Source organism: Sceloporus occidentalis, unplaced genomic scaffold (genome assembly GCF_023333645.1).
Source record: "Sceloporus occidentalis isolate IW3139 unplaced genomic scaffold, rSceOcc1.0.p SCAF_4, whole genome shotgun sequence".
Classification (NCBI taxonomy): domain Eukaryota; kingdom Metazoa; phylum Chordata; class Lepidosauria; order Squamata; family Phrynosomatidae; genus Sceloporus; species Sceloporus occidentalis.
Genome location: NW_028316984.1, coordinates 95,445,158 through 95,470,601, shown reverse-complemented (window position 1 = coordinate 95,470,601; position 25,444 = coordinate 95,445,158). Strand labels below are relative to the sequence as shown.

At 45.5% G+C, this 25,444-nt stretch overlaps 1 protein-coding gene across 1 annotated transcript; it reads right to left on the bottom strand.

The window, feature by feature from the left end:
- Nucleotides 1-5,598: 5,598 nt before the first annotated feature.
- Nucleotides 5,599-25,175, bottom strand: LOC149314364 (uncharacterized). The gene is made up of 5 exons (XM_089523441.1): nucleotides 25,093-25,175; nucleotides 13,049-13,123; nucleotides 9,203-9,274; nucleotides 7,014-7,186; nucleotides 5,599-6,441 (listed from the first exon to the last, which is right to left on the bottom strand). Exons 2-5 carry the CDS (start codon nucleotides 13,110-13,112, stop codon nucleotides 5,599-5,601), a joined length of 1,152 nt encoding a protein of 383 aa, XP_089379567.1. The 5' UTR covers nucleotides 13,113-13,123; nucleotides 25,093-25,175.
- Nucleotides 25,176-25,444: the final 269 nt, after the last annotated feature.

The following is a 25,444-nucleotide window of genomic DNA, read 5'->3' as shown; positions in this document are numbered from 1 at the left end:
AGAGATGCCATCCTTAGTTACTGCATCAGTCGGAGACATAGAGAAAATTATCTGGGTGTCATCAGCGTACTGATAACACCGCGCCCCATGTCTCCGGATGATCTCTCCCAGCGGCTTCATGTAGATGTTGAATAGCATAGGGGACAAAATCGCTCCCTGAGGGACACCAGATATCAGGGCCCTCCTATCGGAGCGACAGTCCGCCAGCTCCACCATCTGGGATCTGCCCGAGAGGTAGGAACGGAACCACTGCAAAGCAGTGCCCCCGATTCCCAACTCCCTCAGGCGTCCCAGAAGGATACCATGGTCGATGGTATCGAAGGCCGCTGAGATGTCCAAAAGCACTAACAGGGACACGCTCCCCCTGTCCATGCTCAGACGGAGATCATCAACTAAGGCGACCATGGCAGTCTCAACTCCATAGCCCGCCTGGAAGCCAGTTTGAAATGGGTCTAGAAAATCGGTGTCGTCCAAGATCGACTGAAGCTGGAAGGCGACTGCTCTCTCGATCACCTTCCCTAAGAAAGGTAGCAGCGAGATTGGTCTATAATTATTACGAAGCAGGGGGTCTAAGGAGGGCTTCTTTAGCAGGGGTTTAACCACTGCTAATTTTAATTTAGATGGGAACTGGCCCTCGCTTAGAGATGTATTAATTATGTGGTGCAACATTAGTCGCACCACATCTCCCCCCTGAGCTGTCAACCATGAGGGACAGGGATCAAGAGAGCAAGTCGTCCTCCTGACACTTCGGAGGATCTTGTCCACTTCATCGGTACTAACAAACTCAAAGCGATCCAGTATAACAGGGACCACGGACGCTTCGGACACCTCTTCTATAGGATCTGCACAAAAACTGGCGTCGAGATCAGCCCTTACCCAAGAGATTTTATCCGCAAAGAAGTTGTTAAAATCGTCGCAGCAGGCTTTAGATGGCTCCAAGATAGGGCTCAGGGTGGGAGGGAGCCGAGTTAGCTCCCTCACAACCCTGAACAGCTCTGCTGGACGCGACTCTGCGGACGCAATACGTGCAGCATAGAAGGAATTCTTTGCTGCACGTATTGCCACTCCATAAGCTCTTAAATGAGAGCGAAGGAGTGTCCTGTCAGACAAGCGCTGATGTCTTCGCCATTTGTGCTCTAGTCGTTGCGCGACCCGCTTCCTTACCCTGAGATCTTCCGTGTACCAGGGTTGTTTTTTGGAAGCAGGCCGGAAAGGACGCTTGGGAGCGATGCTGTGTATAGCCCTAGAGAGATTAGTATCCCAGATGTCAACTAGGGCATCAACAGAATCGCCGTCAGAGCCAGTCGTATACCCCTCTAGGGCTTCTTGGAACCTTATGGGTTCCATCAGCCTTCGAGGGTGGACCATCCTAATAGGTCCGCCACCCCCGGGAGGGTTAATGGTAGAAGCCTTGATTCTAGCCTCAACCAGGAAATGATCCGTCCAAGGCAAGGGAGAGACACTAGAGATCTCTGCCCACGGAGCCTCCAAGTCCGTACTGAAGATCACATCAAGAGTATTACCGGCACAATGAGTTGGCCCTGAGACTAATTGAGACAGGCCCATGGCTGCCATGGTAGTCATGAACTCCCGAGCCGCACCTGTTGGAATATCACTGGCCTCGAAAGGGATGTTGAGGTCCCCCAGGACAAGAAGCCTAGGGGACTCCAACACCAGTTCCGAGACCAGCTGTGTCAGCTCGGCCAGGGAATCTGTTAGCGCACGGGGTGGCCGGTAGACCAACAGAATCCCCAGACTGTCTCTGGCCTTCAGGGACAGGTAAATACATTCGATGTGATCTGTTTTCCGGATTGGGACCCTGGTTAGGGAGAGAGTGTTTTTATGGATCAAGGCAACACCGCCCCCCCGCCCACCTAACCTGATCTGGTCCTTAACTGAGTACCCAGCTGGAAGGGCCTGGGCCCACACTGCCTCACTCTCAGGCCCCAGCCAGGTCTCAGTGATGCACGCCAGGTCGCAGTTTTTATCTTGCAACAGATCATAAACGATGTGGGTCTTATTTTTTATAGACCTGGCGTTGCATAGGAGCAGAAACAGGGTTTGTGGTACGACTGGGCTGACCCTCAGGCCTCTTTGGTTAGGAAAGTGGAAGGAAGGAGAGATAGGTATCACACATCGATCTCCCCTTCCGTCTAAACTCCTATCCACAGTCCTACCGCCATACCTCCCCTTACCCCGCACAACCTCGATTGGGGCTCCCATTACAAATGCATCCGCCACCACAGTTGGCCTCCCATATCCCATTCCCACCCCACAACCGACAAAATCTAATAATAACAATAAAACCCCGCAGTAGCAGAGGAAGACAGCAGAAGTTGTCATTCCTAATAACACTAACTGATCTAGAAATCACCCCAAATTATAAAAAAAAACCCCAGCTCAAACCATAACAAACTGGCGAGCAAATAAATTCCTGTCCCTTCTAAGGAAGGAACGCCAGCCCTTCGCCACACACACAAAAGAAAAAAAAAAAAAAAGAGTGGCGAGTATATTGGCACGCCCAGCTGGTCTGCGGCGGCGTCCTCGGGTTGGGGGGCCGGCGGGCCGGCTTTAACAGAGAGAGCCGCTCCCACCGGCTCTACTCCTCCCTCCCTTCAGGTGCCGCTGGGCGGCAGAGAGTCCTCCTGGCGCGGGGGCGCGCCCAGCTGGTCTGCGGCGGCGTCCTCGGGTTGGGGGGCCGGCGGGCCGGCTTTAACAGAGAGAGCCGCTCCCACCGGCTCTACTCCTCCCTCCCTTCAGGTGCCGCTGGGCGGCAGAGAGTCCTCCTGGCGCGGGGGCGCGCCCAGCTGGTCTGCGGCGGCGTCCTCGGGTTGGGGGGCCGGCGGGCCGGCTTTAACAGAGAGAGCCGCTCCCACCGGCTCTACTCCTCCCTCCCTTCAGGTGCCGCTGGGCGGCAGAGAGTCCTCCTGGCGCGGGGGCGCGCCCAGCTGGTCTACGGCGGCGTCCTCGGGTTGGGGGGCCGGCGGGCCGGCTTTAACAGAGAGAGCCGCTCCCACCGGCTCTACTCCTCCCTCCCTTCAGGTGCCGCTGGGCAGCAGAGAGTCCTCCTGGCGCGGGGGCGCGCCCAGCTGGTCTGCGGCGGCGTCCTCGGGTTGGGGGGCCGGCGGGCCGGCTTTAACAGAGAGAGCCGCTCCCACCGGCTCTACTCCTCCCTCCCTTCAGGTGCCGCTGGGCGGCAGAGAGTCCTCCTGGCGCGGGGGCGCGCCCAGCTGGTCTGCGGCGGCGTCCTCGGGTTGGGGGGCCGGCGGGCCGGCTTTAACAGAGAGAGCCGCTCCCACCGGCTCTACTCCTCCCTCCCTTCAGGTGCCGCTGGGCGGCAGAGAGTCCTCCTGGCGCGGGGGCGCGCCCAGCTACTTTGCTGCATGTACCATCAATGATCTTTTCCCCAGACTTTTGATTGGATTCTGTTGTTGTAGCAGTAGAATAATTTCACTGCCAACACTGTATATATTTATTCCATGGACTTGGATCACTATTGACATTCACAAGGATACAACACAGTGTTTTTCATGTATATACTGTTGTTTGTTTGTGGTTATTGAGACTTGATACTGTTAATATAGATGTATACGTTTTGTGAATGAGACATGTCCCTGTTTCAGTCATTCCAGTCATTGTATATATCATTTGTTGTTTCCCTCTTTCCTTGACTATTTTGGTGTAAGCTTGCTGCTCGTTGGTTGTGAATAATCAATAAATACCTGCTTTATTCCAAGTAAAATCTAAAATTGTTAAGCACCATATTTGAATTCTACTACTGACTACAAGCCACTCCCTGATCTACAAAGTCTTTTACACAGATTTTGGGATTTCATAAGTTCATACCTCATTAGAGCAAAAATGTTATCCTGAGACAGGCTCCACATTCTTGTCTAACACTACAGTTTCAAGATTATCTTGACAAATAAGAGACCAACCATGCCTCTTGTAATGGCTGAGCTACCATGTTTACAGAGTTCTGGAAACAGGCTCAGCAACTAAAGAAAAGCCATTCCTCTCGTGGACTTTAAAAGCGCATATCAGTATATCCAACATCTAAGTGAGGGCCAATCAAGGCCATGCAAATTCATAGCACAGAAAAAACCCAAAGCTTTGGTATGGAATGCACTGATTTCTGAGAAACCCAAGCATTCATCATAGTAACAAGACAAAGTTCTTGTGATTGAAAAGCAAGGTGATTGCTTCTCAGTGAAGTAACCTGAAGCCCTAAGATTTTCAGTAGTTGGGAAGTGAAACATCATTAGCCTGAAGTCATAGAGTTGGAAGAGTCTCTCTTCCCTTAGTAGGAAAAGTACAATTTCTTTAAAAAATAAAAAACAGTAAACATTATCAAGAGAACTTATGAATGTTACTTTTCAAAGATTACAACTCCCAGAATCCTCCACACAACACAGCCATGGAGATTCTGGGAATTATAGTCTTTCAAAAAGCACAGCCTCTAAGCACAGAGGACTCTATGTGGCTCAGGGATAAAGCGCAAACTTTGCATGCATCAGATCAATCCTTGGCATCTGACACTGAAAAATCTCAGGGAGACAATCTGCAAATGATTATGCCAGGTGAGAATGAACCAGTGCTATGACATAGGATAATGCAGTCCCTTTGTATTAAAGACCTCATTACAGCAACAATAATGGTGATAGCTTTGTGGAAGAGTTTCAGGTTATGACTCAGTGCTCAAATCAGTTCCAATGTCCTGCTATTTGATGTACATTCTCCATTGTCTATACCAGTTGTGAGGGCAGTGGTTCTATGTGTGTGAACATGGACCTTCTCACAGAAAGTGGAAGTGGGGATTCATAATTAAAAGCACGAAAGAGTCAGAAAAAGGGGAACTACATTTTTTTGACTAGTTTGCAGAATTTCCACTTGCAGCATGCCCATATTGACTGGGGGGATTTGGGGAAATGGATAAAAAATGCAGAAGCCTTCTTCTTCCTATTTTATGGCTTGAGATATAGATCTTCATTCCTAGCATTTGTGCATTCACACATGAATGAATCATCTCAAAAACTTTCTCTCCAGTGGGTGAGATCACAAGTGTTTTTCTGTATTTTTCAACAACTGTTTACATTTTGTAACCTGATTATCAAAACCATTGTTTCACACACATCCCACACACACACCCCAAAAAAAGCTCTTGGGGTTTTTTTTTTTTTTTTTTGGGGGGGGGGGGGCTGGTTTTGGTACAAAAATTACAGTCCTGCAGAGAAAACAATGTATTTTGTGCAAAAGAGACCTTTTTGTGAAAGAAAGAAAGAAAGAAAGAAAGAAAGAAAGAAAGAAAAGATTGCACAAAACATCCACTTTTTCTGCAAATGAATTTTTCAGAAAAAGTACCAAAATGTGAAAAATCTTGCCAAGATCATTTTTCCCCCCAGCCAAGTATTTTGACAAGGATGATAAAATTTAAGAGTGTTCTTCATATTTTTGTATTCCAAGGCACAAAAACACATATCAGGAAAGGAAGTACAAATAAAATGTCTGACCTCCTGCCCCACATGCTCACCATTCTTTGTACATAATTGAGGCAGCTCTGTGTGCATGAAACCCCTGTCCCCAACTTCTAGTCTGGCCTTACGTCCATGCCATCTTTCTTGCCATGGCCTGTTTGAAACCCTCCATGTCTATTTCTCCTGGCCACAGCGACCTCTCCAAATCCACCAGCAGGTCACGGTGGCACTCCTGGATGTTTACCGGGTATCTTGCCCTGACAAATTCATAAGCAGCCAGCAATCTCATGTGATGTTTCACCATCAGGTACTGGATGACACAGGTAGGAGACAGAGAATAGCCATCCCGACAATGAATCAGAATCCTCTTCCTTTTCTCCAGAGAGGCATCTATGCAGGTGTTGATGTCCCGGAAGCATGGCTGTTGCAGAGAATGACATTCCTTGTCCAAGGGCCCCTGGATGTGCACCTTGTGGCGGGACCAGCTATGCTGCAGACCTCGACAACAGGTACAAGGAATGAAATTCAGTCTGCAGTCCCTGGGCAAGCTACTCATGTCAATGATGCTGTCAATGTTGTTCTTGCACAATGCCTGACCACTGTAACCTGCATGGAGGTTCCCCACATATATGCAGTCTGTTACCCTGCTGATGAGTGGCTCCAAAAAGTTAAAGCCAGGCACCACTCCTGCCTCAACATCATAGTTTACCCCTGATTTTAGACTCCCACGATAACCCTTCTTAGAACCAGAAATAGAAATGAGACTGTTATCAAGTTCAGAGCTGTGGTTCCACAGCAATGGTGTAAGGAAAGAGGATCTGACAAAAGGCTTAGACTTGGACAGGGGTTCCCTTTGCTTGGGTAGAGTGGATCTGGATGAGGAACTCGATACAGAGACACAGAATAAGGATGCTTGTTCCAAGGAACCTGTGCTGCTAGCTATTCCACCACTGTGAGTCTGCTTCATCTAAGAAAAGAGAATACACAAACGAATTATGTTTGTGGTGCTTTAGAACATTATGTACTACAGCAGAGGTGAACCACATATCCAGGAACCAATATTTGACCCAATGAACCACCAAGACCATACCAACGTCCTTCACCAATAAAAGTGTAAGTGAGCAAAAATCAACTTCTGGTTTGCAAAATGCTCTCCCACTCCCTCCTCCCTCTCTGCTAATAGAAGAGGGCAAGTATTATAGGGGTCCAGGGGCCACAAAAATGGCCCATCCTTGACCATCATGCCTCATAAAACTGTAACTGAGCAAATGTAAACTTCTGGTTTGGCAAATATTTCCTCCCCTCCTCTCTTTTCACCAGTTTTCTTTCAAGAGAAAGGGGCAGTATGGGAGTGGTGGCTGTGCTCCATATCATTCCCACCTCTTTGCTACTGGATCCACAAACTGATCCTGTGGTATATCAGCTAATATGGCCTGCTCTCTATTACACATTTTATAAGTCTTTACCACCCCCACCCACTCATTTGGGATTCCTTTTGGTTAAAAAAAAGATGATAGGCATGTCTAGAACATTGCTCACCTGAGCATCAAGATTCTCTGGAGAGACCAGATTGTTGTCTTGCCTAACACCATCTGAGGACAATGATAAACACACTACTCGGTGAGTCTTCATAGGTGACTGGGCCCTGGAGGGGGCTTCCCTGCTGATTGGTTGTGCTTCATTCCTGCTCATCTGCAAGTTTGGGCAGGAACCTGGAAGAACAGAAAAGAACAGTCAATATAGGTATCAGATCAGAAAAAGCTACTTTTCTTTTTGGACAACAGCTCCTGAAATCCTGCTGGGACTTGTCATCCAAAAAATAACCATCCAGGATCTCTATATGATGTTCTATGTATGTTTATGACCTCTTATTCTTGGAAGTGGCATTTCTGTTGATGAAATTCCACTGTTATCACTTGGAGATCAACTGTAAGATGCCAAATTCTATTCATTTCCCTCTTTTGTCGAGTGTAACCAAATACAAACTGTCTTAAGTGTGTTAGAATGCTTTGGTACCATTCATCCTTCTGGTATATCATTCCAAGTTTCTTTTAGGAAAACCCAAGCTTGGGAAAGTGAAGGGTTTTTTTTTCCTGTTTACAAAAAACCACAGAATTAATTGCACAGATATTGGATATTTTGATTCCCGTAAGTATTTTTCCAAGCTCTGATGAAGGTCCAAACTTGGGCAGTACCTGCATCCATTCCCAGCTTCCCTGTGAAAAACAGCATTGCAGTTGCCCATCCTTTTTCACAAAGGATCCATTCCAGACTCCCTTGCAAAAATTGAGTTTTGCTTATATTCAAGCCCCATTGGCTTGAATATAGCCCTGGGGGTGTGAGGGCATCCACCTCCTCATTCATTCCCCCTCCATTCATCCCTCACACATAAGCAAGGGACGTGAGTCTGAAGACCACGAGAATGGAGGGAGGACTGTAGATAAGAAAAGAAAGCAAATGCCACACCCAGTTCACATCACTTAGCAGGAAGGAAAATACACTAGGGCACCCCACTGCTGAATGCCCACTTGAATCCCTTCCTAAGATCCTAAGTGCTTGATGATATAAAAAAGATGAGATTGAAAAGTAATGTAAATGTAAAAACCCACAAGCACTCTGAATCTACCAGCTTGGTTAACTAAGAAAGGCTAAATGCCTTTCATAGCATTAATTCCACAGGTCACTGAGCCTGCCATCCTGAATAACTAGAACAGGGTGGGGCTGCTGTTATACTGCAATACCTTTCACCACTAGACAGCACAGCCAATGGAGAGGAATGTGGGGGAGTTGTAATCAAATAGCATCTGGAGCACCCTTTGTTCCATAACTGGGAATTGGGCCAAAGTAAAGGATTCTTTAACATGGAATGGAGCAACCATCATTCTGTCTTGTCAACTGAGTTACTTAATGCAGGCTGAATTCTATACCAGTCAAAGGAATTTGGTTGGACCAAGGTGGGGTGTCTGAATATTATTCCTGTGTGAGCAAGAAAGTCTGGGAATGGCAACATAACGGATTTAGAGACTTACCCTGTAGAGTGCATTTTGAGCAGAAAATGGAAAGTGCAGAGCAGAGGAATCCATGACATTTAGAAAAGGTTGCACAGGGATGTAGAGGGCTGTAAAGAATGTGATACCACTCTGCCACAGTCCCTTTTCCCTCTCCTTGGTTAAAGAGTAGTATGAAAACAGAACAAAAGGGCAAGGAGAGAGCAGGATGTGATATGGAAATGGTGGGTATTTGGGAAAGAAAGGAGGAGGCCGTGGGAGTGGGGCTGGGGCTGCCCACAGTTTGTTCAGGGACAACTCAGCCAAGTAGACTGCACAATCAACAAAAACACAAATTGGGAAGGGCAGGACTGATGTCTTAGAGCTCTTCTGGCACCAGGAAATCTGTCTTACCTCACACACCCAAAGTCTGCAAAGCCAAATGAGAGATAATAGCTAAGGGCTAGGTTATAAACCAATTGCATCCAGATAGGGATTTTTACTGCCTCTTGCAAAATGTGATTAATGTCTTTGTAAAGGAAAGAAATCCTTTCAGAGGAGAGAAAATCAGTTCATGCTGTGCTCCTTCAACCCTTCTCCATCATATTCACTAAAATGGCACCCATCACCATCTTGTTCAACAGTTCTTCCTTCAAGCCTGGAGTTAGCTTCATTACATAACTATGGGAGCAGAATATGAAAGCAAAGAGGCTCTTTCAGTGTCTTGCAGACTTTGCCTACCTGTACAATGCTGGGAAAGGACCACAGGGGAAGAGAGACGTAAGGCCTTCCGTAGGTGTTTTGTAAGCAAGCCTGGAAATGGAGAGGAGAAAATGCACATTAGCAATGAATGTTGTGGCAGTCAGCTAGAATGATCCGCAACTGAAATGGAAAGTGCATGCTAAAAGCTGGTGCATGTACCATGTACTCAGCAGTGGCAGTTGATGTCTTCCATGCCACTGGAGTGATGAATCCCTACCAGGTTTTAGATTGAACTTTTAAAGGATCTATCCAAGTTGCTGAATCTTAACCCTAAGGCCCCATTCCCACTGGGTTATAACGTGAATCAGGAATCGAATTAGGTTCCCATCGTTCCCATTTGAGCACGCATTCAATCCGCATTGCTCCTATATCGTTCCCATTGGAATTCGAATCTGACTCCCATGTGATCGAATTATCCTGAAAAAAAACCCGAATCAGTGGTTGATAAAGCAGTTTAATTTAACAGCACATTTTTAGCGAGTTTTCCTGTGCCTCCCGAGTCTGATTCAGGACAAATGAATGGGAATGAAAGGGTGTCTGATTCAAGAATTTAGGGATGGGAGGAGTAATGCTCAAGGGGCTGGCCTGGGGGTGTCACCCGCTTGTTCTCTTTCTTGCATTACCGGCACCATTTTCTCCCGTTCGCATAGCATTTCCCCCGGTGAAGTGGGAAGCAGGGTAAGGTGATCACGCTACATTGACCTCCAAATGCAGTAAACACATTACACCCTTTGCAACCTCCCCCTGCTCCACATTCATAGACCAATGTGTGAGGAGAGTCATTGAACACTATTTAAAACTATTATTTTTTTTCCCTTTTTTCTTTTTTTCCCTTTTCTTTTCCTCTGCCTGAGCACCTGAACAGCAGATTGGCTTTGCATTACATGCCTGCTTGATCGCCCCCCAGACAGCCCAGGGAGCAATGGGGGAGGCAAAGGGATTTGGGGTAAATAGAGGCACCTTCTCTCTTCCAGAGGAACTATGGGAAGACACAGAAGAGCCTTGGATGCAAAGGAATTTGGGGTAAATAGAGGCACCTTCTCTCTTCCAGAGGAACTATGGGAAGACACAGAAGAGCCTCAGATGCAAAGGTGTTTAGGACAAATAGAGGCTCCTTCTCTCTTCCAGAGAATAGATTTGAGGGGAATAGAGGCTCCCTCTCCTTCCCCAGATGGGAAAAGCGCCTATGCGGCTGATTGGCTGTGATGTCAAGTGCTTAAGCGCTTGATTGACAGATGCCTTTAAAAAAAAGAGGTCTTGGAAGGGCAATGGGAACGATGGGTCAGATTCGATTACGACTTGGGGGAAAAATCCGAGTCAGAATCGCAGCGATATACGTCGCATTATATGCCCAGTGGAATGGCCTCCAAGATTAGCTCAGGACCTTGGACAGCAACTTTGAAATTCAGATTAAAACCTGGAGCACATTCGTCACCTTATTGACAAGAAAACCATTTTGGGGCAATGGTAGTCAATATATCAATGTTTCCCATTACCTCCAAACTGGCGCAAGGTTTACGATCCTCAACAAATCTAAGAACCACAAAAAATGCAGAACAAAAAACATTTTAAACTAAACACACACATGGGAGCAGGTCCATTTAACTTCGTGGTTCTTTCTCCTGGGTAGACATTTATAGGACTGCACTACAGATATAGTAAGTGACCAAGCAAGTGAAAATATCCTGCTAAAAATCTTAGGCGCGTTACAGACTGCCCAGAAGGGGCAGTCTCGCACCGCTGCCGGTTGCTCCGCGAGGGAGCCGCAGCAGCCAAACCGCATGGCTCCCTCGCGGAGCAAGAAGAAGCACCAAAATAACACTTCTTCCTGGGCCCTGGAAGAGGCGCCACAAGGCACAAGGCGCGCACTCGCGGCGCCACTTCCGGTGCGCGACATTTGGACGCTGCGCATCCGCGACGTCAAAATGGTGGCACCCATCTGTATAGGGTGCCACCATTTTGACGCACTCATTATGCGCGAGGGGCAAGGCGCATCAGGAAGCCCCGCCCCTTGCGCGTAATGACGGGGCCTCAAGGGGCCCGTCTGTAACGTGCCTTAGATTGCATTAAGTCAGTCTAAGCCAAACCAACCAGACAAAAAACACAGAACATCCAATTATTGTTATATGTTTCAGCCATTTTATAAAAGAAAATACATATGGTATTGATTAGAATGTTCACAGAATCACATAAGTGACCACAAGAGCCATATAGTCAAACCACCTGTCATGTAGAAATACAAAACTAACGCATTCCTGGGAGGGAGCCATCCAACTCTACTTAATATTGCCAAAGAAGGGGAATTAAAATAAAGCACGCAAGTCACCCAGGTCTTGAAAGAAATTCAAACTCACTCACTCACACACACATACACACACCAGCAAAAAAGTAATGGGCTTAACTAATAATAGTCTGGTGAGCAATGGAACATGATAAAAGTGATGATAAAAACCCATACCAGCCTTGAATAGCCTGCCAGAACAAGAAAAAAAAATCCCCTCCAAAAGAGCCAGGGAAGTATGTCTGCATGCTTCAATCAGGAATTCAGTAGCCTCAAGGCTACATTCCTTCCATGATTTGGGCCCCATGGAATTGAGTCTAACAGACCAGTCCTGGTTGAAGCATGCTATGCAAAAGGCCATTTCCCCAAAGCAGTGGAAGAGGTCAGAAGAAGTAGTACCATGGAAGGGGCCACTGCACTGAAGCAGTCCAAAGAATGGCAACAGCACAGTAAAATCCCACGTGTGAGGCAGACTTGTATGGAGAGGAGTTGTGTAGGAGATGGGGTAGAGTAATCATATTATTCATATGTAGAGAGATCTTGTAGCACCTTTGAGATTAACTGAAAGAAAGAAGTTGGCAGCATTAGCTTTGGTAAAGCTTTTGGACTGGATTTACTGTCCCATTGACATGAGAGTCACCAGTGCCTGCTGAGAAAGACAAATTTTCAGGCCAAGAAAAAGGATCTGTTCAAACAACTGGGGAGCAACTGCAATCCAGACACCATAGCACTAGATTGCATATGGAACATGTGAGGCTGTCTTAAACAAGGGCAAACCACTAGTTCAGAAGTGGGCTAAATAAAACACTGAGGCCACACGTGGCCCCAGGTTATTTTTGTAGCCCTAGCCAGCCCTTTTCCTGGCCCATTAATAGGAGGGCTGAATCCTTAGGGAGATGCAATTCTGCTTTTAAACAAGTTGCAGAGCCTGTCTGCACTGTTTAACATTAAAAACATACCAATTTAAAAGAAAATGAAGTAATTTCTGGGGGTGTTTTCTTTGTTCCGCCTCCTTCTTTCCTCCCTCCACCCCACTTTTTGGTTGAATTTTTGGCAGTCTGTATGGCCCCCTATAAGTCCCAGGGAAAGAAAAGTGGCAATTCCCCTCCCCTGCTTTAGTTCATCTTTCAAGCTGGTGTATCTCCACTGACTGGCAGCAGTTCTCCTGGGTTTTGAGAAAAGGCCTTTCCCAGTCCTATACAGAGATGTCAAGAATGAACCTGAACGCATCTCAGTGGCTACTACTGAGTGGAAATCATTTTTCCTGCCATGAAGTCAAGGCCCTTCCCCTTCCTGGGTCACAAAAACTTGGTAGTTTCACCTTGAATGTCCCCACTCATCCATAGGCTATCACAGAAAAGAAGAAGAACTTGGAAAAGTTACTTTGTAGGGCAACTGCTTTCACAATCCTCAAGTCAGCATGACCATACATAAACATTTTTAAAATGAGATGCTAGTCCATATTTGTGAGAAAGGAGCCCTTTACAATCATCTAATAAATTGGATTTGTGAACAATATCCTCCCTTCTCTTACTCTTACTTACCTGTAACCCCATTTTTTCTGGAATCACGTCTTTTGTTCAGCATTGTGCCTGCCACTGACTCCATGGTATCCAAATCTGAAATATGGAGGAACAGATGGACTCAACCTACAATATGACAGCTCATCTTTACAGTAGAGCAATGAACATGTAATGAGTTAGAAAAGGGAAACTTTGAGTGACAGGTTCATCTGCAAAACCACTGAAGAACTGTGATGAAATGCTGAAATAAAATAGACTTGGATGTTCCTTATGGACTTTCCAAATGTCAGGCTTTTTGGAGTGTCAGCCAAGAAAAAGTATGTTGTTTCCAAGGAGTGCAAGCAAAGCTTAACTGAAAATTGAAGCAAAATGTCATTCCTTATCAAATGTATTTGTTTGTTTGCTTAATTTATATCACACCTTTCTGTTTGTACAGGAGCCAATTTTGAAATTTTTAAAAATAAAATTTAATAAAAATTAAAAAGAACATAAATTAGTCACCTTGTGTCCCATCCCAAGAGAAAAGTGGGGTATAATTAGGGTTGCCATACGTCAGGACCGCCAAACCGGGACAAATGTAGGACAACATTTTCAAATGTAAGACACTTTTTTTAATGGAGGACGCCCCGCGCCCCTTCCCGGCCTCTAAGGAGACCGAGGCCTCCTTAGAGGCCAGGAAGGGGCACAGGGCGCCCTCCATTTAATAAAAAACAGTGTCCTACAAACAAGTGTCCCTCCTTCCTGGTCTCTGAGGAGACCGAGGCCTCCTTAGAAGCCAGGAAGGGGCATGGGGACCAGCTGCGATCGCCGCGATCATGGCCGGCCTCCTCCCTCCTCCCTGGCTTCTAAGGAGGCCCAGGCCTCCTTAGAAGCCAGGAAGGGGCGCAGGGGCTGGCCACGATCGCCACGATCACGGCCGGCCTCTTCCCTCTTTCCTGGCTTCTAAGGAGGCCCAGGCCTCCTTAGAAGCCAGGAAGGAGAGCAGGGGCTGGCCACGATCGCCACGATCATGGCCGGCCTCCTCCCTCTTCCCTGGCTTCTAAGGAGGCCCAGGCCTCCTTAGAAGCCAGGAAGGAGAGCGGGGGCCGGCCGCGATCGCTGCGATCACGGCCGGCCTCTTTCCTGGCCTTTAAGGAGGCCCAGGCCTCCTTAAAGGCCAGGAAGGTGCGCGGGGGCTGGCCACAATCGCCACGATCACAGCCGGCCACCTACCTCTTCCCTGGTCTTTAAGGAGGCCCAGGCCTCCTTAAAGGCCAGGAAGGCGCGCGGGGGCCCACCACGATCGCGGCCGGCCTCCGGGAAGAAGGGAGGAAGCCGCGGGGAGGCAGGGAGGGTGGCGGAGGGTGGCGCCGCCTTGACCTCCCCCTCCTCCTCGCTGCCCTCCTCTTTCTCCGCCTCCTCCACGCGGCCATGCACAGTGGAGGAGGAGGAGGGCAGCGAGGCCCCGGCTGCAACCGGGGTTGTCCCGGTTTTTGGCGGCACCCATGACGGGAGGGGGACAGTGCCGCCAAAACCAGGAAAATACTGGTTGCAGCCAGGATATGGCAACCCTAGGTATAATCCAATAATAAATAAATATAGCCTTATTTGAAAGTCCCTGTAAATAAGTAGCTTATCAGTTTAGAATGAGGAGTTGAGTTGGGAAAAGTAATATGGTAATAAACTCACTGACTCGAATCTAAATGAATAATCAATTGAGCCATTGCAGTGGGCCTTCCACATTTGCTGGGGTTAGGGATGCAGGCTCCATGTGAGAGTGGGAAAATGCAAATAATAAGCTTTCCCATGCTTCTGGTCCAATTTGTTGTAATAGCAGTTGTGTGCCAACAAGTTAGCTTCAATATATGACAACCCAATGAATGAGATACCTCCAAACATGCAGGTATTAACAGACCTGCTCACAACTTGCAAACAGGTCCAATGCATATTTCCAAATACAGAACAAAGTCCAAGCAGGCTTTCCGAAAATAAAATTCTAGGCACATATAATGTTAGTTTATTTTTAATAGACCTGTCTGTTCTAAATGAAATGTTCAGAATACTTTATCACTAATTTAAAACATTTCAAGAGATTAATTTAAAACAATATGAAAAAAAAAAACACCGTAGCAAATCGACAATACAATACAAGATCTTTAGTATATTTAGTATATTACAGTGTTGTGTTTTATTGTTTCCTTCTTGATTATATCTGTCTGAAGTTTTGCCCTTTGATGAAAAGGGTTTTATAAACAAACATCATCATTATCATTATTACAGTGCATCAGTCTATGGTCAGACCAAGGCCATCAGCTGTGTGGCATAAAATAACACCACTGTAGCTATGCTGGAATTACACAACAGGCAATACAGCCATCTACCTCCCACAGTACAACACTAAATCTAATTCCTCATCACTGCTAAGGTCACACTTACCAAACCTCACAACCTCTTGTGCCATGGTTTATGCTGGTGTAACAGGGACTACACAATCCTGAATAAGATTCTACCCTTGTGTATCCAACAAGAAAGTGCATCCATACCAATGTAAAACCACTGTGTAATTCGAGCCCAAATGACACTGGAAGAGCCAAGTCTTTAGCTATTGTGAGAAGACTACTACAGAAATGGATCTCCTAAAGCATTTGGCCTCTTGAATCCACTCCTTTGCCCACTGCACTATATTGAAATGAATGGGACGACCACTTCAGACAGCTTATGGAGATGTTTGGTAGTGATGGGTCCCAAGGCATTCCTGTTCAGCTTTCACACATCTAGCATCTCCTCTCTTGGTAGATAGAACTGTTATGTGCCACATTGCGAATCCTGAATCTCTTAAACTAGGTTGCTGTTGGACTCTGTTCTGTCATGAGCCCTGTGTACTTCTTATGCAGGGCCAGCCCTGAAACTTCTTTGGGGCTTCCCATGTTTACGTGGGAGGCTGTATGGTAAGCAGAACATACTTTTGTCTGCTGAACATACTGAGCCAGCATGAGTCTTCATGTGTGCTCCTACCATACAAAGCTGAAAGCTTTCATATTGGTGGTCCAGTTAATCAACTCTGGAATTTATTCCAGACTTTGGCTGAGTTAACAAAGTGACAGAGTTTGGCACATTTAAAACCCAGAGCAGATTCACCATATTCCTGATATGGAAATTGTTCTATTTAAGAAACTCAACCAGGAGTCAAGTGTCTTAAAAGTACAGATTAAAGGTGGGCAACTGTCATGGGTCAAGTGACCAATTTTATATCCTCCAGCATTTGACAGATGAAAAGGGGAACATGTGCACCCAATGCTGAAGATGGTAATAGTTATTAATGAGGAAGAATCCACAAGCTGCAGCAGTTTACCTTTGCTTGACTCTACTCTATAGGGTAGCAAGCCAGTGTTGTGTAGTGGTTTGAGTGTTGGACTATGGCTCAGGAGACCAGGGTTCGATTCCCAGCTCAGCCATGGAAATTCACTGGGTGACCTTGGGCAAGTCACACTCTCTCAGCCTCAGGGGAAGGCAATAGTAAACCACTTCTGAACAAATGTTGCCAAGAAAACCCCATGATAGTATTGCCTTAGGGTCACCATAAGTTGGAAATTACTTGAAGGCACCCAACAACAACTAGAAAGGGTAAGATTCTGACCCCTCCTCTCATTTCCTTCCACTGAGTTAACTGAGTGCAAACTACATTTATACTTTGATTTTAGTTTGCACAACTGGAACAAAGGACAAAGAGGGAAAGTGGGAGAAGAAGAAAGAAACTGGGACATTTGAAAGGTAGCTGAAAAAGTAGGACAACAAAAAGTAGAACTATCCCTGCCAGATTGAGACAATTGGAGGGTATGCAATTCCTTGCTTTCATGACCCTGGGGGTCTGCTAAGTATGTCCCCTCAAAAGGAATGTCTATAGGTTCTCTGGTGTTGAAAAATTGGTGAGGTTTCCCCTCCCCCATTTTTAATGTTAATTTGTGTACAAGGGCCTTGCAACCCATTTCAAGGAGAAACTGCTGCTCCTGAGATTTTCAAAAGAGACAGTTCAAGGTGGGGGTGGGTCGAAGTAGTTTAGAGTCTCTGGAGCCATCAAATGCTGCAAGAACATCCTGAAAGGGTGTGGGTGGGTGCATGTGGCCCCATGGCCACACTTTGCCCACCCTGCACTTGACAAAAGAAATCTGGAAGCACAACATGGGGGGTGCCCAAGGGAGAAGATATTAAATATTGCAATATTCCTAAATCAATACACTCTTCTCTTCTACTCCATCCCTCATGTTCCAACTTTATGTACACAATGTAGGCTTTTCTGTCTTGTATATTTAACCGCCATCTGCTATTCAGGCTAGGACACAATATCATAACCACATTAATCACCCAGCACAGACGCAAATTAGCATCATGTCGTAAATGATGTTTACATAGGCCCACATAGATGGGAATATGGCCAGAGGAGGAGGCACAGTTCTGATTTCCAAGCTACAAGGACTAAAGGAGAAAGGAGGCATCTCCACACCTCCAAACAAGAGTTTATCCCACTGTCTGGAGCTTTAAGTCAGGGTGGTGTTGTAGTTTGAGGAATGGACTATGGCTCTGGAACCCAGGGTTTGAATCCCCCCTCAGCCATAGAAACTGACTGGGAGACTTTGGGCAAACCACATTCTCTCAGCCTTAGAGGGAAGTAAAAGCAAACCCCCTCTCAATAAAGCATGCCAAGAAAACCCTGTTATAAGGGTTAAGCTGGAGATGACTAGAAGGCACACAACAAAATCTGGAGCTTTAGCTGATGTGAAAAAATCTCTGTCCAGACATCTTCTCTTTTTTTAGTGCAAGGATGTGAATAATCTCATTCACTCATTCCAGTTTTGTTGTTCACACTTTGAAGCCGCATCTGTACACATCTCTGAAAGTTCTGTTGCTCACACATGTCTGTACTCGAATAAAGATGGTGTCAATGACTCTAATGTATTTGAAGCCTGTTCAGGGCATGCAGAGTTTTATCCCGGATCTATTCGCATCGATTATTCATACAACTGATGATGTGAATTGTTGAGAAAAACCCAGTAAAATACCTGAGATTGATCATCCTGGGCTAAGGTGAGGGGTTGGCAGCTGCCCATCCCCCCAAAACTAAAGTGTATGCATTCAAAATGCATGTGAATAACAAAGATTCAACCCAGATTCTATCTGGATTATTTTGTGATCCACAGGGGAGGAGAACGAGCTTTTCTTCTTAAAGCCACATGGTTTGGGGATCCAAAAACCTGGTTTGGGTGGCCTGCACAGATGAAGAACTTGGAAAAGTTACTTTAGGGGGGAACTACTTCTCCAGATTGTTCCAATCAATAGGGCTACAAAGGGATTATGGGACCTACAGTCCCAAGTTTCTCCAACTTTGAAGTCAAAGAGTCCTCTTCTAGAGCATGGCCACATAGCTAAAAAAACCCACAAAAACAATTCTCCAGCTTTGCCTGTGCTTCCAAAACTCTTTCCCCTGGAAGAAATGTTTTATCACAGTAAGGAGATCTGGAGTTTATCCTGTGAATATCCTGGAAAACTCACATAACAATTTCACACAATGTAGCACAAAACCCACCAATAAAGTGGTCACAAAGAAGCATTAATAGGCATTTTTTTACTTTTGGGATTTCATAACAATGCATTTCCAATATCACTTTATTTGTGCAACTGCGTGTGATAATCATTCACACAATTACTCACCATATCCACTCCATTTGCAAGATGCTTTAAATGCACTTTAATCTCTCTTTAATGTCAAAATCAGCCCCAGTGTGATAAACTCCCTAAAGAAAGCAGGAAGAGGAGGGGAGAAATAGGGGGGAAAGACACCCCCCTCCCCACAATAGCCCTCTTACCACTTTTTATGGGTCCTGAACAGGGTGCCCTGTGGATGTCCTGGCCCCAAAGGGAGGCCAAGAAAGCATGGCGAAATGGAGGGCACCCCAGACAAATGGAGGATCGTAGGGTTGCCATAAGTCAGGACCTCCAAATGGGGACAAATGTAGGACAAATGTAGGACAAATGTAGGACAAATTTTTCAAATGTAGGACACGGTTTTGATAAATGGAGGACATGCGAAAAAAATTGATGATTTTTTAAAAATGTTAATGTAAATGCATGTTTCTTAGGCATGATCAAAATGGAGGACATTTTGAAATTTGACAGAAGAGGACATGTCCTGGAAAAGGAGGAGAATGTCTGGTCACCTTGTCTCTGGTCCAAACTACACTGCAGAAATAAAACATAGCTGGACTGAAATGCCCAGAGTTCCTCACCAAAACTGCATCCACACTGAGGAAATAATCCAGTTCAAGAGTGATTTAACTGTCCTGGGTTAGTGCTGGGGAATGCTGGGAATTGTAGTACACTGTGGCCCCAGAGCTATCTCTGACAGGGAGTCACATAACTGCAGTGCCTAGAATTCCTCACCAGGTGCATCCACACTGAGGAAATGGTCCAGTTTGAGACTGCTCAGTGCTGGGGAATCCTGGGAATTGTAGTCTATTGTGGCCTCAGAGCCATCTCTGACAGAGAAGCCTCAATGTCTTCCAAACACTAGCATTCCCAGGATTCCCTACCATTGAGTTAAAGCAGTCTCAAAGTGGGTTATTACTCCTGCAGAGTGTGAGAGAGATATAAAGGCTAGGGACAGGATTCATTCATTAACTCCCAAAAGGAGGATATCTGTGTCCAAAACACACTGCTTTGACTACCAGGGCTCAGTGCTATGGAATCCTGGGAATTGTAGTTTACTGTAGCACCAGAGCTCTCTGGCAGTGAAGGCCAAATGCCTCACAGACACCAGAATTCCAGAGCATTGAGCCCTGGCAGTCAAAGTTACAAAAAATACACAGGGGCAAAATAAATATTGAAAATGGCCACACACCTCCTCCTCCTCCTCCTCATCATCATCATCCGCGCCTCGATGCCAAAGGAAATGGCCCTCTCCCCTCTGCTGCCTTGCTGGGACCGGTCCACATGGGGAGGGGACCAAACAGAGGAGGCGCTCCTCTTCCTGAGTCTGGCAACAATTGTTGCCAACAAGCCTCGAAGATAATTCCCCAAACGTTTGGCCAAAACTCACCAAATCCCCCCCATATCTCATCAAATATTCAGTCAAAAACCCTGAAAAGTCCCTGTAATGTTAATATGACAATAAAATGTAGCCCTAATTGAATAAAAATAACTGGAACGTATTTCAACTCTCAAAATTACCATTAAAACCAACCACCAAAATCACACCAAAGGCTCTGAAAAGTACCCATTTTGGTGTGAAAGTCACCAGATTGGCAACACGAAAACCCAGGACAAACCTGAGTCAAGGAGGAAACCGTGCAGGGACGCCCCCTAATGGTTAAAAACCAGGAATGTCCTGCCGGCAGGAGGGTTATGGCAACCCTAAGGATGGGTGACCTAAGAAAGGTTAGCAACACTCCTGGAAATGTCAGGACAAAGCAGGCTCCTTGGTTCCTCCTGGGCAGAAGGTGAGAGTGGAGCTGGAAAATCTGGGCAAACAAAGGAGGAGGAAGTCTGCTCCCCTGGCCCTCCATGTGCAGTTTATGGCTTCTCCAGGCAGCTCCACACTCAGTCTCTGCCTCCCAGAGCCCAAAGCAGCCCCAAGGGAGAAGCCCCTGCCCCTGATTACCTGGCAGGAAAGTCCAAGGAGCTGCCTCTGACCCTGGATTTCTAGGGAAGGCAGCAGGGAAGGATGAGAAATGTAGTCTTTGGGGCCCAGGAGGACCTCCTCCCCCAGCAAAAAAAAACAAAAACAAAAACCCAGGCTCTCCTTGGTGCCTACTTTGGGGGCATGCTTTCTTTCAAGTTCTTTCCAACTTATGCTGACCCTAAGGCCACCCTATCCTGGGGTTTCCTTGGCAAGATTTTTGTCCTGAGGCTAAGAGAGTGTGACTTGTGCAAAGTCATTTAGGCACTGGATAGACGGGCCCTATGGGACGCCGTCGTGATGTGCGAAGGGCGGCACTTTCAGACCCTTGCATGTGATGAGGGCCTCAAAATGGTGGCGCCCTGTACATATGGGCACTGCCATTTTGACGTGACAGACGCCTAGTGTCCGCACGTCTCAGCACCCTTGTGACGCCACAAGTGTGTCATTGGCACCTTGCAGCATCACAACCGCACCGCAGAAAGAACCCGCCTTTTCGGGTTCTTTTTGCTGCACAAGGGAGCTGCGCAGTTTGTCCACTGCAGCTCCCTCATGCAGCAAACCAGGGCGGCGGGAGACCACCCTTTTTGGGCGGTCTGTATCCCACCTTAGTTGGTTTTTTAATGGGATAGAACCCTAGGTCCCAACATACTGCAGAAACAATCCACTTTGAGACTGCTTTAACTGCCCTGGCTCAGTGCTAGGGAATCCTTGGAACTGGAGTTGATTGTGGGCCCAGAGCTCTTTCTGATAGAGAAGGCTCAATTCCACACAAAACTACAGTTCTCAGAATTGCCTAGCAGTGAGCCAGGGCAGCTAAAGCGGTTTCAAATTGGATTATTTCTTCAGTGTGTTTTGGCCCCTGGTCCAGTACTCAAACCACTAGGCCACACTACCTCTCTCTAGTTTCATTCCACTCATCATTTCTGTTGTGTGCAAAGTGATCCCCTTATGTCACCTTTCCCTCTGCATCTGATCACAGGAATCAGTATATTAGGGAAGGCTCATAATTTGTAAAGTGCAGGCTGTCCACAAGGTTTATAGGACTCAAAGGAATCAGGCCCTGTTTGATTTTGGGAGCTAAGCAGGGTCAGCTCTTGTCAGTACTTGGATGGGAGACTGTCAGTGTGTTTTTAGGCTGTAGGCTATCTTTTAGAGGAAAGACCTGGCAAAACCAACTCCAAGTACCCTTGGCCTAAGAAAACCTTAGGAGAGTCCTGTAAGTCGATAGGCAACTTGAAGGCGCATACACACAGATTTTGTCCACAAGTGGGAATCCTAATACTGGTGGGTTTTTGTTGTTGTTATGAGATGTTTGGCATTCACAAGCCATCAAAGGGAATCAAAGGGCTTATGTAATGACATTCCCAAGAACAGGAGATGTGTATTTATTTTTAGAGTTTAGAAAAGTTAACTTTTGGACAACGACTCTAAGAATCCCCTGGACAGAATGGCCACTGCAGCCATGCGGCTGAGGGAATTGCTGTCCAAAACCAAATTTTCCTACTGCTTATATTAACTATGTGAGTGTGTTGTGTGCCTTCAACTCTTTTCAGATTTATGGCAACCCTATCATGGGGTTTTCTTGGCAAGAGTTGTTCAGAGGTTTGCCATGGGCTCCCTTTGAGAATAAGAGGATGTCACTTGGACAAGGTCACCCATTGAGTTTCATGGCCTAGCAGAGAATTGAACCCCAGTCTCCAGAGTTATAGTCCAACACTCAAACCACTAGGCCATCCTGGCTGTATGTAAACAAGTCCGTTTGCACTTCAGTGGACTCCTCAGTTTTACTGTTACACACTTGTGTGCTCTTAGGAGTTTATCACATGGGGGGAAATGTGGAGTTAAAACAATGATTAACCGTGAAAATCATGCAATTGATGTTAAAACATGATTAAAATGAGATTAACAGAATAGCCATTATCCTGGGAATAACCAGGGAATAACCAGGCAATAAACAGCAAAACGTCATTCACAGGAAAATCTTGTGAATGATTTGCTGTTGTTTCTTGCCTAGTTATTTACAGGTTAATGACACTTTAATCACGTTTCATCTCTAAGTCATCTGAAAACCATTAGCACAACTGCAAGATTATCATGGGTTATTCACGGATTAATAGCACTTTGACCATGACATCTTGTGAAACCAATTGTCCCCCATGTGATAAACTTCTTTGTGTGTATATGCCTACCTGTGTCTCTGTGCCAATGGAGGATACTGTTTCATGCCTCTGCTGAAATACACTTTAATAGTCCATGGGATTTTATAGAATAATTAATATGTTAATCTTCAAGGTGCTACAAAACTCTGTTGTTTAGCCATAGAAGGATCAGCCCCCTCCTTCCCCACTTTTTTTGGTAAAAGTTTATTTAAGGAAATATGCCTGATCCACTTTATATTCAGGAATATCTCAGGTCAGGATACAGTCAATAAAATAGTTTAGAACTACTTTAATACAGAATCATAGAGCCGAATAAAAACCCACAATCCAGTGAATCTGAACCTAGCTGTGATCACCCAGGCTGCATCTGCACGGTAGAAATAATGCAGTTTTACACCACCTTAACCACCATGCTATGGAATCCTGGGATTTGCTGTTTGTTGTGGTACCAGAGTTCTATGGCTAAATATCTCACAAAACAACAGATCCCAGAATTCCATAGCATGGAGCCATGGCAGTTAAAGTGGTGTCAAACTCCATTAATTCTGCAGTGCAGATGCAGCCTCAGACACAAAACAAAAGGGAAACAGACAACTCTAAATTTGATGCAGAGATGAGACCAACTTCAACAACTTCTGAGGTGAGGTTATTCCATAGCCAGGGTACCACACCTGAGAAGAGCACTTTTCATTCCTCCATATCCTGTATGCAGAGAGAGTACTCCCTCTGATATTAAGATCTCTGTTTGTTTAGAGTTCTTAACCACATCACTTAACATCTTGAGCTCAGTCCAGAAGTGTACTGAAAGCCTTTAAAATGTAGTTTTTCTATATGATGTTACAGACTGCAAGCAGTTGTTCCTTTCTATGCTAACCCCAGCTACTGTGTCTGTCCCGAAGGCAGCCCCACATGGAGTATAATATGGACAGGGTGTAACCAACAGATGATTTACTGTGGCCAGACTGTCTTCACTGTGACAACTAAGATTATAGAACAAGAACTAGATCTCTGTTCCTCAATTTTTAAATTTAATTATGAAATTGAGAAATAGGGCTCCAATCTTGTTCCACTGTTAAGATGCAGTAACTAAGGCCAGATTTTTTGTTGCTCTATGCCTTCACATCATTTCTAATTTATGGCAACCCTATCACAGGTTTTCTTATCAAGGTTTGTTCAGAGGGGGTTTGTCATGGCCTTTCCCTGAGGCTGAGAGTGTGACTTATCCAAGGGTACCCAGTGGGTTTCTGTAGCCAAGTGGGATCGTAACCCTGGTCTTTAGAGTTGTAATCCAGTGCTCAGACCACTATACCAGATTGGCTCTTGTGCAACAAGCCCAATGGCGTCCTACGAGTTGTGCTCCACAAATTGAGTGAATGGCTGAAATATTTATTATTAGATTAAATAGCCAAAGGAGCTGTTTAATTGGTGTCAAATATTTTCTTTCCGCCTGCATATAAATTATGTAAGTGTTCCAAATTTGTACTGAGACTTGGTTGTATTAATCAGGATAACAAATATGCCATTCACATTCAAAAACAATCTCACTGCTTATTTAGTATGTGCTGCTAAGTGATTTCTTTAGTACCATGCTTATTTTACAATGAAAACTGAGCTGCAGTCATTTGGCTATTTTGCTTAATAGAGATAGCAACCTATGTTACAAAGCATGGACAAATGCTGCTAAAGCTTAGCAGTCACATTCCATTAATTTCAACAAGTGAAATGTAGACATACACAGACCTAAAATCATTAGAAGAATTTCATTTTGGCTGACCTGAACCCACAAACTCCTGGATAGTGCTTTCATTTCCACAGAAATTCTAGACTTCAAAGCTGAAACCCAACCAAATCAGAGAGCTGGAAGAGGCCACAAGGATCATCTACTTCAAGCCTGTCATGCAGGAATACACAACTAAAGCACTCTTGAAATGTGGCCATCCAAGCTCTTTAAAAAGAAGGCAAGTCCAGAAAGGCAGTCTATTCCCTTGTTCAATAGCTCTTACTGGCAGGATATTTCTTCTGATGTTTAAGTGAAATCTCTTTTCTTGTAATTTGAATTTGATTCATGTCTCAGTCTCTGTCTCAGAACATCCTGTGCCCTCTGACATATTTCAAAGTCTAATAACAATCAGGAAACATGTGAATATTATTCATGATGTAGGTCACAGAGATTCCTTAAAGTTTGACCAGATTTTTCTCCCTGATCACCTGCAAGAATTGCTAAACGAAGATACAGTACACAGAACAGTACTTACCTAGTTTTCAAATTGAGAATGTCCAGCAGCAATCAGCCTTCCTTTTGTTTTGCTTCCTTATTGCTGACACTTGCCAGTTTGCCACTGTTGCTGGATTGCTTGCATAAATCAAACAGACATACACTCACTCATTTATGAAGGGTTTGTTCCTCCACTGAGCTCATTGTGATTGGCTAACCACTGAATGACTTTGGGTTTCCAAGATACCGTTTTCTATATGATACCATGTGTCACACCTTGGGATCCAGAAACAGAGGTACCTCACAAGTTTGTTGCACAAATATAGACAAGAAGTGTGTGTACCAAATCTCTTTCCAAATAATTTGTGGCCAATAAGCTCTGCTGGGGTAAC